Source organism: Orycteropus afer, unplaced genomic scaffold (genome assembly GCF_000298275.1).
Source record: "Orycteropus afer afer isolate SDZICR_OR568_19922 unplaced genomic scaffold, OryAfe1.0 scaffold00191, whole genome shotgun sequence".
Lineage (NCBI taxonomy): Eukaryota > Metazoa > Chordata > Mammalia > Tubulidentata > Orycteropodidae > Orycteropus > Orycteropus afer.
In genome coordinates, this window is record NW_006921778.1 from 3161126 (window position 1) to 3176732 (window position 15607).

The 15607-nt window shown below is 39.5% G+C and overlaps 1 protein-coding gene, 1 non-coding gene and 1 pseudogene across 2 annotated transcripts in view; 1 reads left to right on the forward strand and 2 right to left on the reverse strand.

Annotated features, from left to right (window-relative positions):
- Positions 1-8370, forward strand: part of EPB41L4A (erythrocyte membrane protein band 4.1 like 4A) — a 475159-nt gene extending 466789 nt beyond the window's left edge. The window contains exons 22-23 of the mRNA XM_007947582.1: positions 869-950; positions 8242-8370. Coding sequence (XP_007945773.1) covers positions 869-950; positions 8242-8370 — 211 coding nt within the window. The remainder of the gene's footprint in view (positions 1-868; positions 951-8241) is intronic.
- A 2710-nt stretch (positions 8371-11080) lies between these two features.
- Positions 11081-13874, reverse strand: LOC122150636 (annotated as a pseudogene).
- On the reverse strand, positions 12625-12758 carry LOC122150639. The gene has a single exon (XR_006163781.1). It is a non-coding gene; the product is annotated as a small nucleolar RNA SNORA13 (small nucleolar RNA).
- Positions 13875-15607: the final 1733 nt, after the last annotated feature.

Here is a 15607-nt window from a genome sequence, read left to right on the forward strand (position 1 = left end):
AAAAAAAAAAAAAAATGTATAAGCACTCTATTGTGAATAATGCAGCCTCAGTGCTTTATACAAACACGCATCTAGTAAATGTTTTTTAATTAATCTAACTCATATCTAAGATTTGAGAGAATTAGGTTGGTAGTATAGTTTCTCTTTAATGTAAGGCATTTTGTTTCTTCTTTTTGACTTTCAATATAATAAATGTCATGTAATATACTTGTATGCTTTATTGCTGTTTCTTTTGAGAATATGGACCATGTCTTAACTTGACACATGATAGACGCTAGTTTTAAATTAATTTATTAATGAAATAACTTTGCATTCACTTGTAAAAGTATGAGTCATGCAAAGAAATGTAAAGAAATGTACTTAGAAATTCTGGGTAAGAATATTAGCCAGCAAACTCTGAGTTAAGGCTAAAACTTTGATAAGCATTAAATAAGCTGTCAGAGAGGCTAGCCTAATGGAGAGACGTATAGGCCAGGTTTTGTTTCTTGTTTGCTTTTTTGATTGTAAAAACGTAAATCATGGCTGCATACAGCTCCCTAAGATTTTTTTTTTAAAGTATAAATGGCTATGTTTGTGTAGATATTGGAATAAGTCATGTGATAATTTGTCACAATGAGAAAAGTAATAGGAAACAAACATACCTATATTTTATTTTGGTTCTTCCATTTGTTAGCTGTGATTTTGAGCAAATTACTTAATCTTCCAACTTAATTTGAAAAACCTGCTTGTTTTAGTACACCACTAGTTGGCACTGTATAGAATATAAAGGTATAAAAACATACTTTCTACCCTATGGCCCTCTTCCAACCCAAGTTCAGATCCTCAGTACTATTCCAATCATTAATTCTAAAACTCCCTCTCTCTGCAGTTCAAAAACGGATCTCGTACCACCACTTCCGGTGACCCGTTCTTCGGATGCTCAGGGTTCTGGTGGCTCTACAATTCATCAGGTTAGCAATGATAAAATTTTATGGAAGTATTGACTGACAACAATTTTAAGAGGCACCTTTCTGAAGGTTCCCTTTGTAAATCTTTAATATCATTCTGAGATCATGTATTTTAAAAGAACATGTACATGACATAGAAGGAGAAGTGCATGATGGATAACTAAGGTACAACCTTCAAAGAATTAAGTTAGAAATAGAAGTTAGAGGATGTACAAGGTCTAAAATGATCTGAGGCTTGGGGGCAAAGCCAAGGATGACAAAGATTTTAAGATTATGTTGGGCCAGAACAATAAACAATAGCTTCACTAGTTAAGAGAAAGTAGTTTTACACATATTTTTGAGCCGGTGAAACAAGAAAGTGATAGCCTCTCTATAGCAGATGTTCTATTGTTACCTCATGGCAGACAGCAGAACTACTCAAGTCCTATTTTCTTTCTGTCTTCTTCACCAAAGAGAATGACTTTCATTTTGGATTTTTTTTTTTTTGTAAGTAAGTGGTTATAAGAGAATTCAAGGACTTAACAGAGGAGCAACTAGCTACTTTAAAAATATAAATTTAAAACTCAGCTGAATTAGATGGATATATCAGTGCAGTCATGACACAACAGCAAATGAAGGTCCAAAAATCTTTACTACATTCAAGTCATTAAACTTATCATTAAAGTTGCCTCTACTTTAAGGAGGAAGCTCTTCCCTAGTCATATTTTGAGTGCATTACAACCTGAGGGGCTCATCTTCCAACACTATATCAGACAGTGTTTCACTGCTATTCATAATATTGTCAATAATATATCTAATAATGTATCATCACTATTATTCATAAGATTTTCAGTGGCCATTTTTTCAGAAGTAGACTCCCCCTTCCTTTTTCCTCATCTATCTTAGTCTGGAAGCTGGGTTGAAACCCATCCACCGTGGGTGACCCTGCTAGTATTTGAAATACTGATGGTATAGCTTCCACATCACAGCAACACACAAGCCACTATAGTATGACAAATTGACAGATGAGTGGTGGACATCTGCTGATATGGCAGACTCAAAATGAGAAGAAACAACTGCAAACATCCATTAATAATCAGAATGAGAAACGGAACAAGTATGAACCTAGGAAAACTCAATGTTATTAGAAATGAAATGGAATGCATAAAGATTGGTATCATGGGCATTAGTGAGCTGAGATGGATTGGTATTGGCCATTTTGAATTAGATAATCATATGGTCTACTATGCCAGGAACGAGAGGAATGTCACGTTCATCATCAAAAACGTTTCAATATCTATACTTAAGTACAATACTGTCAGTAATACAATAATATCCATATACCTATAAGGAAGACTAAGTTAATATGACTATTATTCAAATTTATGAACCAACCACTAAAGCCAAAGATAAAGAAATTGAAGATTCTTACCAACTTTTACAGCTGGAGATTGACCAAGCATCATCCGTATTTGGGAAATACGGCCTTGGTGATAGAAATGACACTGGAGATTGCATGATAGAATTTTATAATACCAATGACTTATTCATTGCAAATGCCTTTTTCAACAACTATATACATGCATCTTGCCTGATGGAATGCACAGGAATCAAATTGATTACATCTGTGGAAAGAGATGATGGAGAAGTTCACTATCAATCACAACAAGGCTGGGGACTAACTATGGAACAGACCATCAATAGCTCATAAGCAAGTTTTAAGTTGAAGCTGAAGAAAATAAAAACAAGTCCACAAGAGCCAAAATACAACGTTGACTATATCTCACATGAATTTAGAGATCATCTGAAGAACAGATTCAACACATTGAACACCAATGACTGAAGAGTGTACAAGTTGTGGGATGACAAGGACATCACATATGTAGAAACCAAACAGCCATTAAAAAGACAGGAAATAAAATACCAAAATGGATGTCAGAAGACAGTCTTGAAATCTGCTATTGCACAGAAAGTAGCTAAAGTGAATGGAAAAAATGATGAAGTAAAAGAGCTGAGAAGGCAAAATAAAAGTATTATAATGAAATGTGCAAAGAACTGGAATTAGAAAATCAAAAGGGAAGAACATGGTTGGCATTTCTCAAGCTGAAAGAATTGGAGAAAAATTTTAAGCCTTGAGTTGCAATACTGCAGGATTCTCTGGGCAGAATATTGAGTGATGTAGGAAGCATCAAAGGAAGATGAAGGGAATACATGGAGTCACTGAACTAAAAAGAAATTGGTCAATCTTCAGCCATTTCAGGAGGCAGTATATGATTAAGAACCAGTGAGTGATATTGAAGGAAGAAGTCCAAGCTGCACTGAAGAAATTTGCAAAAACCAAAGTTCCAGAAATTGACAGAACATCCATTGAGATGTTTCAACAAACGGATGCAGTGCTGGAGGCCCTCACTTGTTTATGCCAAGAAATTTGGACGATGGTATCTGGCCAACTGATCAGAAGACATCCATACTTGTGCCTGTTCCACAGAAAGGTTATCCAACAGAATGTAGACATTATCAAACAGTATCATTAATATCACATGCAAGTAAAATTCTGAAAATAATTCAAAAACGGTTGCAGCAGTACACCAACAAGGAGCTGCCAGAAATTCAAGTTGGATTCTGAAGAGGACATGACACGAGAGATATCACTGCTATGTCAGATGGATCATGGCTGAAAGCAAAGAATACCAGAAAGATGTTTACCTGCATATTGACTATGCAAATGCATTGGACTATGTGGATCATAACAAATTATGGATAATACTGTGAAGAATGGGAATTCCAGAACATAATTGTGCTCATGAGAAACCTATACATAGACCAAGAGGTAGTCGTTGGAACAGATCAAGGGGATATGGCATGGTTTAAAATCTGGAAAGGTGTGTGTTAGGGCTCTCTCCTTTATTTATTCAATCCGTAAACTGAGCAAATAATCTCAGAAACTGAACTATATGAAGAACACGGCATCAGGATTGGAGGAAGACTCATTAAAAAACTGTGATATGCAGATGACACTAGCTTGCTTGGTGAAAACAAAGACTTGGAACACTTACTGATGAAGATCACAGACCACCACCTTCAGTATGGATTACACTTCAACAAAAAAGAAAACAAAAATCCTTGGAAATGTACCAATAGGCAACATCACAATAAATGGAGAAAAGATTGAAGTTGTCAGGGATTTCATTTTACTTGGATCCACAGTAACATTCATGGAAGCAGCAGTCAAGAAACCAGAAAATGTACTGCACTGGGCAAATATGCTGCAAAAGACAGTTAAAGAGCCAGGATGTCACTTTGAAGACTAAGAGTTCAAGACAAGACTTGCCTGGCCCAAGCCATTGTCTTTTCAATAGTGTCATATGCATGTGAAAGCTCACAATGCATAAGGAATATACAACAGAAGAAGTGATGTATTTGAATTGTGGTTTTGGCAAAGAATATTGAATATATCATGGACTGCCAGAAGAAGGAACAAATCTATCTTGGAAGAAGTACAGCCAAAATGTTCCTTAGAAGCAAGAATGGCCAGTTCATCTCTTGTACTTTGGTCACGTCAGAAGGGACCAGTCCCTGGAGAAGGATATCAAGCTGGGTAGAGGGTCAGTGAAAAAGGGGAAGAGCTTCCATGAGATGGATTGATACACTGTCTGTGACAGTAGCCTCAACCATAGCAAAAATTGTGAGGATGGCACAAGACCAGACAGTGTTTTGGTCTGTTGTACAGTCATTTGAGTCGAAACCAACTCAGTGGCACCTAAAATAAATATCATGAGAAGTGCTAGAGCAAACATATTTCAGCAATATATATTTTAATAAGGTAGGGAAAAGGATAGGTTGTATCTAATAGTTAGATGGATTTATATCTAGTTAAATAAAACCAAAAAACCAAACCCGATTCATAGTGACCCCTCCTTGGGTTTCCGAGGCGGTGTCTGTATGGAAGTAGATTGCCCAGTCTTCCTTCTGAGGAGTGGCTGGAGGGTTTGAACCACCAGCCTTCTGGTTAGCAGTCAAATGCCTTAGGTACTATACCACCAGAGTAAACAAAAGTTGTTATTAATTATGGATCAGTGTCAGCCTATCATTTGCTATGCTGTGGTTTCTGAGACTTTAGATCAAGGATCCTTTTGAAAGACAATTTTAACTATTCTCTCTCTCCCCCCATAAAAATGTATTGAAGCCCATACAGTTTTGTTCCTGAAGAACCTAGACTCAAAGGCATCTATCATGTGCTGCCCTTCATGTGTCCCATTTGTCATTTATTTATTTATATTGTGATTTGGGTGAAGATTTACAGAGCAAATTCACTTTCCATACAGCAGTTCACATACACTTTGTCTCATGACATTGACCACAACTTACCCCAATGCAACAGCTCCCCTCCCACTTCCGCCCGATAATTACCTCTTCCCTGTGTCCATCCCTCCATGCACTCCTGCCCCCTGAGCTCTCCCTGTGCCTGACTAGCCTTTCTTTCTCCCATGATTGTTCTCTCCAAGGAGTGTAGCTACCTCAGGTAAATGTTGAACTCATACGCCTGTCTTTGGCTTGGCTGGAAGCCACAGGTGTGGGTTCAATTCCAGACCTGATGGGCAGCTAAGGGCCATAGTCTCAGTGGTTCCACCAGGCTCTATTGGACCAGCAAACCTGGTTTCCCTCCCACACACACTTTTTTTTTTTCTCCAAATGATTTTGAGTTTTGTCCACATTGTTCTCCCTCTCTATCCATGATCTCCTACATAGAACCCCTTCCAAGTGGTTGATACTGGTAGCCGGGCTGTTTGTCATTTTTATCAATGATTTGAACAAGGACAGAAAAACCTGTGCTAATTGAGATCAGGTTCCCTTCAGTTAGATTCTGAGCTGGAAGTTTATTGGAGAATGCAAACTCTCTTAGGACCAAACATTTCTTGTGGAGTGAGAGAAAATATGTTTGGGTAGAAGCAAGAATTGAACTGTAATACAGTGCCAATATCCATGGGGAGCTCTGGAGCTGAAATGGTCTTTCAGATTCACCCCACCTTGAGGCAAGGAGGCTGGGCCTTTTTGCATGCCTGCCTGCAGGTGCATGCACACACACGTGCACACACGCACACACACAATCTGTCAGTACATACAGGGTGTCCAGGAAGGGGACATGACCTTGGGTGAGGTGGCTCTTTTCAGGTTAGGGTGGTTCTTGGGGGAGGGACTGAGTTTTGAGATATACAGCAGCCAGCACTTCCAATAGGTAGGGGAATGAACGCCTCAGTCCAGAACAGGCATCTGGGTGGGAAACCACACTTCCACTACAACCTGTACCTTTGATTGCACAAAATCTGAGGTAATACATTCTCCAAACAGATAATTTTTGTTTCAAGTCAATAACACATTTTCAAAATTCTATTCCTTATTTTTTTAGATTTTTTTGCATTCAGATTGACCTGCATTTGTGTCTCATCTCTACCTACTTGTGTAGTTTTGAGCAAATTTACCTTCTAAGCCTTAATTTCTGTGCAATATAGATAACGTACCACATAGGTAGGAACTCTGGTGGTGTATTGCCTAAGGCACTTGACTGCTAACCAGAAAGCTGGCGGTTCAAACCCACCAGCCACTCCTCGGAAGGAAGATGGGGCAATCTACTTCCATAGTGATATGCCTCGGAAACCCAAGGAGGGGTTGCTATGAGTTGGGTCTGACTGGATGGCACATAACAACAACACTACATAGGTTATTGTGCAGATTAAGAGTTATTTTCCAGGGTTTTTTTTTTTTTCTTTTTATATCTTAAATTTAAGTTGGCTTCAACACCAACAGAGCTCCCTCAATACAAACAGAAATTTTATTTGTATTTTGGCTTTCCAGCTGCTCTAGATTCCCTACTAATCATTACCACATAGGAATCTCAAAACTCTTGTTACACACATTAGTGTTAAAAGATTAGTTCTCACTTTGCTGCAGGAAAGAACAACTTACATATTCCGATCAATGGCACTGTTAAATGCCATTTCCTGTTTACAATTGTAAGCCTGTCTTACAAACTTTTGGTTTTAAACTTAACAAATATCAAATAAGCACATCTAAGGAATGACAGCATTGGTTTGGGCACTAGGAAGTACCTAAGGTATCAGTTTATGTGCCAAATCCAGCCTGCTGCCTGGAGCTACGAATGGTTTTTACATGTTCACATTTTTAAAGGGTTTTGAAAGGGGGTGTGGTGGAAACAGGACTATGCAATAGAGACCATGTGGTCCATAATCTGAGCCTTTACAGAAAATGTTTGCTAACCTTGCCCTAGACAAAAGTAAACAGGCAAAACAAATACAAATTAAGGTAATCATTATGTAGAAAACAAAAGGGCTCAACTAGGTAATCAACAGAGTGACCTCATTTAAAATAGGGTAGTCAGAATGGGTCAGACTCTGGAAACGCCATTCAAAGCTAAGCCCCCCACCCCCATGAGAGTGGGTAGAAGACAGATCTAAGCAGAGGGATGGGTCTGGGAAAATCTGGGGTGGCTGGAAGGGGCCAGGACGTATTTATCAGAAGACCAGTGTGGCCATAGTGAGGGGTAGGGTAGATAATGCAGTATGGCTTTATTGGCCATAGGACAAAAGTTTAAATCCTATTCTGGGGCCAAAAGGAAGCCACTAATTTGGCCACTGTGTGAAGGAACTGGAGTGTTACCAGTGTTACTCATGTTACAAGTCCTCTTAAGATACTCATTTCCTCAGCTGATTGATAGGTCTCCCTAGCCCCAAGTGATGTGAGTCCCCAGGACACCATGTCATTGGGGTTCTCATTCAGCCACTACTGAATATGTAATCAATGAAGATTAAAAATTACCTCAACCTCCCCATTCCCTTTGTCTTCTTCAGAAGTACACCTGAGAACTTTGTTTAGGAATGACTGTACAAAAGAAATGTTAGATTTGAGATTTATGCCTATTTTCATGAATAAAATACTCATTGTCAGGCTTACAAATTTTAATCTCAAACTCTTTGTATGTATAGTCTTATTCATGCAGTTGTTTGTGTTGTTATGTGCCGTTGAGTCAGAACTGACTCACAGTGACCCCTCCATGGGTTTCCAAGGCAATATCACTATGGAAGTAGATTGCCCAACCTTCCTTCCGAGGAGTGGCTGGTGGGTTTGAACTGAAACAAAACAGAGGGAATATTGATTGAAAAGCCTTTGGTATTAACCACTGTTGAATAATTATTTTGTAACTTGATGTTTAAAGTATAACAGCTCAGTAGTTTCTGATTAATAATAATATTCATTTTTGTGTGTATTCTCTTCTGATCTTTCAAATATGTTCTTTCAGAGACGAAATGGGTCTAAAGATAGCCTGACAGAAGAAAAATCTCAGACATCTACAAGCAATCTGGCTGGAAAATACACAGCAAAAACAATAAAAACTGTCCAAGCTTCACGCCTCAAGATAGAGACTTGATCCCAGTGAAGAAGGGTTTGAGATGGGTGGGTGGGAAGGGTGTGTGCCACTGTTACTTTGAAACTGTGAATTATATAATTGTTCAAACATCCTGGACCTGCAAGTGTTTCTTCACAAGTCTCTTACTTCTTTAAAGGTTTAAAACTGTAGCACACTTATGCTGAAGGGCTGTGTTAATTATGGTAACTAGAAAGACAGTCTTGTAAAAAATGCATTTACTCGATGCCACATCTCTATAGTGGAACAACTCAAGTTTGGAATCCCAGACTGCAGCTGCCTAACTGTGCAATATTATCACCAAGTAGGAGGAAAAGTTCTTCCCAATTCTAGGCAGGTTCTCAGTTGGTATTTACGCACAAAGGCTGAGGAAGCACTTTCAGACTGCAGTTATTTTCACTCATACAAGTTCTTTGTATATACTGTACTTTGTGGCAGTTAAGTCCCACAGGTGATTTACAAAGGATGCAAAAAGCTTTTAAGTGTTGCCTTTTAATTTCTAAAAAGTGCCCTGGTTTAGTGTTTTCAGAAAAAAGGGGTAAATGTGCATTTCAGTTAACCTCCGCATTATAAACTCATGACCCTCAATCTCAAATGGTTGATCCTGGCCACTCCTCAGTGACTGTTTCAGACCTTTCCTCTCTGTGGCCATTTGGCCACCTACTTTACAGAAACTTCACTTTCCTGTTGCCACATACAGCTCCACAGCTCTACCAACTCTACTCTTCCCCTCCTGTTCTATTCCTCACTGGTGCTTTGGATTCCATCTCCTTCCAGCCTTCCCAAGATCTTTATATATATATATTCATCTTTTCTCTTTCAGCTAGATCCTTGCCATTTGTTTCTGAACTTAAGACTGCCACTTAAAATCCCTCTTCAGCTACTACCATTTCTCTGGATTCTTTACTCCTTATTCCTAATTCACCACATAATCCCAGTTATAAACTATCTATAATCTGGATTCTCCCTAACCTCTAACTTCATGTCACCAAACCCCCTAATTTTTAGGCCACCTTGCAACATTCTCTCTCCTTTTGCAGTTTATCCTATTCTACCTTGCCATTGCCTGGTTTTTCAAACACCAGACTCATGACCTTACTACTCAGCCTTACGATTTCTCCAGTTTAGACACTGAGGCCACTTGGATTTCAGACAATTCAAACCTAAATTTAAAATGCCCCTTAGCTGGACTTGGGGGCATTATGTTTGTCTCCTATTACTCAGCCTGCTGCCATAGCCCTTTATAGTTTACTGCTCTCACAAATGTCATAGACAGTGGTCCAAGCTATCAAACTCCCGTTACAAGCAGGTTCCCACTCATGGTGACATCATGGATGGGAGAGCAGAACTGTGCCCCACCAGTTTTCAATGGCTGATTCTCACAAGCTGCCAGTGGCCTAACTGCATCCCTCTTCTTCCTCCAAATTGCAGCCAGCCCCCACCCCAAAAACCAAGTATTTTCCCCTACCACTCATTTTAACAAAGCCTTAATCTGTCTGCTCTTCACCTACCTCCTTTTCAGTATCATTTTCTAACTAACTCTCTAGTTCCCATAATGGTCTTTTTATAAGCCTCATGACCCACTCACCTCTTGTCTAAACTAGGACACATATGAGGAAAAATTTTAAGACTGTCAGACATATCTGGATGGACATGTTTTCTAGCCCAAGGCCTCTAACACACCATTCCCAACTTAATTTTGCCTTCTCAGGTTCTTCCAACATGGCCCAAATCCAACCCTAGGACTTATCTCAGAACGGCAGTTTTACATGTGTTGACATTTCCTCCATTCAACTGTCAGCTCCCCCAAATGGAGGAATTGTGTTTTGCTTCCATATTGTGTTCCCAACACCTAGTACAGTGCTTTTAATAAATTTTTTGAATGACTATTTGTTCTTTCTTGTAAGAAAAAATGCAAAACATGTCTGTAAGTGTATGTGATCTAGTAAAACAAAACAAAACCCTGCAGTGATAATATAAAACACATCTGTAACACAGAAACCAACTCATCTAGTTCTGCTCTTAAGGTCTAGCACCTCTATTTCATAGGCCTATCAGTGACTATGACTGCATTGCATATTAATCTTAAATACCTTAATTGCCAACAGCACGGGAGAATAATCAAGTAAAACAGATCTCATATTTATCAATACATTTTGAAGTACTTCTCCTTCTGGATTCTTGCAGTTGCTCTAAGTGTGGAAACAAAGCTCTTTAGTTTGAGTAAAAGAATAGTATTTTCTCTTTTGCTATGAATTTGAGAAAAATGTTTATTTAAAGTTCATCTCTGAAAGGTGACAGTGATTCTCAGAGTTATGTTCACATCTGGTACCTTTTCTCAGGTCACAAACATCAATATGGCCAAATAACAACTCATTCCATATTTAGTAACCAATTACTATTTGTAATCATTCCTGTGCAGGTATAAAAATTTTTCATGAATTTATTTTTACAAGAAAGTTTATCACTGCCTCAAGATACATTCTAAAAAGTTACATTAGTTGGGGCTAGAGGGAGCTTCAGTCCAGTTCAGATTTCTTCAAATTGTTCAGGATCAAACCCTCAGTCACTACCATGCTGTTAGTTACCACGATATAACAAGCATGGTTATATACATGGCTCTTCTTTGTAAAATGACCCTTTTTGTACTTTTAGGCTTTGATTAGTTTCAATATGCAACATGTTAACAAATTACATAGCCTTTTCCATTTTCTCAAGATTGTGAATTAAGTGGCAAACCATTCCAGGGAATGTTCATCTCAATACAAACTGGAATGTGTACTTTAAATAAAAGGATGACTATCTATATAGTATAAATGCAACCAGGTACCAAGAAAACACACAAGTTTAGCAAGAATATTTTTCTAGAGCTCTTGGTACTAGAATGGGAAGAGAAACTAAAGGGTAGCCTCCTCAATCACCTAGAAAGTTATCCTAACAGCCTGTGCCAAGGCAATGACTTCTGACCAAAAGTTATTATAACCATAAATAGGATCGTCACCATGGAAATGAGAGCCAGTAGCTCTGAATGCTGACATAGAAAGGACATTGATAAGGATAAGCATTCTGTGCATTCAGGCTTTGGGAGATGGCTACATCTCCCAAACTCTCCCTTATAAGGACTCAAATCCAAGTTACTGAAAATAAATAATTTTCGATATTTATATTGAAGTTGCAAATGTGGTATTTGGTAAACTTAATGCCTAAAAGTGCAAAATCCCAGAAGTAGGATATAAAGGAAATGTTTACCAAAAGGTAAAGTCAATGAATGCCAGAGAAATGTAAACATCCCATAACATTTTGATATTTTTTCCACTCATTCCTAGTCTAAGGGTTTTTAATGTTTTCCCAAATATAATCAAAACAAGCAGCCTGCTAACATTTAGGTGCTGGTTTGTTTGCTGTACCTTGCACTAAGAAGAGTTCTCAGAATAGTTAGACCTGTTGAAATACATACAAGAAAACACTTCGTCACTTTATTTAGTGTGGGGGGAGACCAAGCAGGCGCAGTTTCCTCCCAGCAGTGCCTTCCTCTGCAGGCAAGGTCCATGTGGTTGCCTCCAGAAAGTAGTACCTTCCGTGGTGGCTGTGGCTTGTAGTGCTTGGTGCCTCCACAGTGGTTACCCATCTAGACCAAAAGAATGCCATTTTATCAGTTAACTACTAAGAACAAATTTCAAAGAAACACCATTAAACAATTTGCTTTGAACACCCAATTATAGACTGCCCAAAGACAGACCTTTCACTACTCCTCAGACTCCTGAATAAGTGATCCAGGCAACTCTTCTGAAGATCAAAAATTCAAAATCCTCACCAAGCACATCCTGAGAAAGGGAAATGAAACCACTAATTTGGCAAGGAAGTATTTACACGTGGTGTATCTTGAACCCCAGCACTATGTATTTGTTTCTCTGGGATACCCAGCAAAACCTTTAGTTCACAAAGACTAAGCTGACAAGAGGCTGTCCTATTTGCTGTTTAACTTAACCTTGAAAATTACAAAGTCTTACATAACAATGAGCTATTAACACCTAATTTAAACTAATGCCCACTAGAAGCCTCCCCATCTGCAAAGGTGACATAATTCTCACCACAAATATCAACTTTTTGACAGAATTACTACTTCAACAGTGTAGCCGTACCTTAAGTCATTTTTGTTCAAATGGATAGCAGCAGCCGAACTCAAGCATCTATTGTTCTCCTACAACAAAAATTAGTTAAAACTGGTTAAGAGAACCCATACAATCCAGCTATGTAAACTGTAACTTGTGCAGCTCCTACACCAAAGAAACAAAATTCAAGGGCAGAATATGGCCGCAAAGAGTTTAATTTACGCCTTTTTTGACACCACATTCACTAGTTTCCGAAAGTGAATGGGCAACACAAAGGCCTGCATGGGAAATGCCTTAGGACCCGTTATGTATGGCACAAGGTTGCTGACCCAGTATCAACTGGTTGAGGTTAATCGCTTTTGTATAAAACAGAACAGTTAAATAATGCCAGTTCGAGTTTCTTATGATTCAAAACCAGAGTTAGTAAGAAAAATTGAAATATAACGTGCTTTCAACACAATAAGTAATGATTGGTTTCAATTACAGTCCCCCAGGCTATTTGGTTTTAATTTTTGCATTAAAAAGAACTCACCTTAATATGGAGATAACTCATTCTTTCCGTCAAGTTGAAATAATCTAATAAACCCTCAATCTGACATTTTACTTCCACCTTAACTGATGTCACAGTGGATTAAGGCCTTTCTCGTTCACGAAAAATAGGCTCACTTATATTAAAAACTCCCTGGAATGAGCCTAAAAAAACCTCAAACCCACTACCATCAAGTCGATTCGGGCTCCTAGAGAACCTATTGGGCAAAGCAGAACTGCCCGATATGGTTTCCAAAGCTGTAAATCTCTACAGAAGCAGATTCTCATCTTTCTTCCATAGAGCGGCTGGTGGGCTCTAACTGCCGACCTTTTGGTTAGCAGCCAAACGCCTTAACCACTGCGTCACCAGACCTACTTAGCAGTTAATCAATAAACTTAAAATACATGAAACGAGTCTGCCCATTTTCCTATCAAGGAAAAGCAGTGTGGAGGTCGGCTGCGGCCCTCCAGAGATCGCATGGAAAACGTGGCCGAACAAGACCCGCCCGCTGCACTCTTAGCGTTCTGAGCCCGGGCCGGCCGCCTCACCAGGCTCAGGGCGGCCGCGCACCCCTATCCCGCATCGCCGTGGTCGAAAGGCAAAAGGCCTCGAACCCGGAGTCAGCTGCCATCCTGGAGCTCCCAGAAACGAAAAGACTCGACGGAGGCGGGGGAAGCAAGAAAGGCCGCCCTTCTTCCCCACAATGCTTTTCTACAACTGGAAGAACCCACCGCTCGAAGAGCGAGGGGAGAACAGACTGTTCCATCGGTCCCACTCTCGCGGACCGCCGCCTTGTGGCGGAGGGAGAAGTGCCAGTGAAGGGCCTTGGCACAGGTCTGCAAAGGGGAAAGAGAATCGAGGAACATGTTGTACAGGATCTTGTACGCTTGGTGGCGTGGTGCCTAAGGCATTTGACTGCTAACCAGAAGGCTGGCGGTTCAAACCCACCAGCCATTCCTGGGAAGGAAGACTGGGCAATCTACTTCCATAGTGATACCGCCTTGGAAACCCAAGGAGAGGTTGCTAGGAGTCAGAGTCCACTCGAGGGCAGTGAGTTTGGTTTGGTTTTGGTTTTGGTTTTGTACACTTGCTAAGGAATTGGAATTTAGAATTGATTATCACCCCAGAAATAGATGAAGGTTATTGATTGGCTTTTTGTAGAAGCCCTGGTAGCATAGTGCCTAAGGCACTTGACTGCTAACTAGAAGGCTGATGGCTCAAACCCACCAGCCACTCCTCGGAAGAAAGATGAGGCAATCTACTGTAGTGATACTGCCTCGGAAACCCAAGGAAGGGTCGCTATGAGTCGGATCCGACTCAACGGCACATAACAACAACAACAATTTCTGTGTTACTGCTCTGGTAGCGCAGTGCTTAAGGCATTTGACTGCTAACCAGAAGGTTGGCAGTTGAAACCCACCAGCCACTCCACAGAAGGCAAACAGGACAATCTACTTCTGTAAAGGTATACTGCCTGGGAAACCCAATGAGGGTTACTCTGAGTCGGAATTGGGTTGATTACAGCAAGTTTGATTTTTTTTAATGCACTTTATTGAAATATAATTTATGTACAGTGAAATACACAAAACTAAAGTGACATGGGTCAATGCATTTTTTTTTGTAGTGTTCCCTATCCTCCCCTCCCCTCCCACCCATGGCAACCAACAAAGAAAGTTTCTCTCCATATATAAACCTTTCCTTGACCCTCCACAACAAGGAACTAATACTATATTTGTCCTTCTATGATTGACTTATTTCACTCAGCACAATGTCCTCCAAGTTCATCCATATTATGCAATGTTTTGCAGACTCTACATTATTCTTTAGTGCTGCATAGCGTTCATCCCACTATGTGTATGTACCATAGTTTGGTCATCCACTCTTCTGCTGATGGGCATGTAGGTTGTTTCCATCTTTTTGCTATTGTAAATAGTGCTGTGATAATCATGAGTGTGCATGTATCTGTTCCTATCCTGGCTCTCACTTCTCTAGGATATATACCTAGTAATGGGATTGCTGGGTCAAATGGTCTCTCCAATTCCAACTTTCTAAGGAATCACCATATTGCTTTCCACAGTGGTTGTGTCACTTCACAGTCACACAAACAGTGTATGAGAGTCCTAATCTCTCCACATCCCCACCAGCATTTGTTATTTTCTGTCTCATTGAACCTTGCAATCAGTGCTGGGGTGAGATGGTATATCTCATGGTTGTTTTGATTTATATCTCTCTGATGGCCAATGATTGTGAGCATCTTTTAATGTATTAGTTGACCACCTGAATATCCTCCTTGGTGAAGTGTCTATTCATGTCTTCTGCCCATTTTTCGACTGGATTGTTAATTCCTTTGGTGCTGAGGTGTTGGAGTTTTCCATCAATCTTAGAGGTAAGTCCCTTGTTAGATATGTAATTATCAACAAATATGAGTTTGTTGCTATCAATTTTGTCACATGCTTTTTCATTGTGTCGATTTCTTTGTTCCATATAATTTTCTGTGCTGAGCTCGTTTTGTTTATGAATCATGTTATCACTTCCTTCATTGCTATTGTTTTAGTATTTGCTGAATATTTATGCTGATCCTTTTTTATTTTGATGTGAA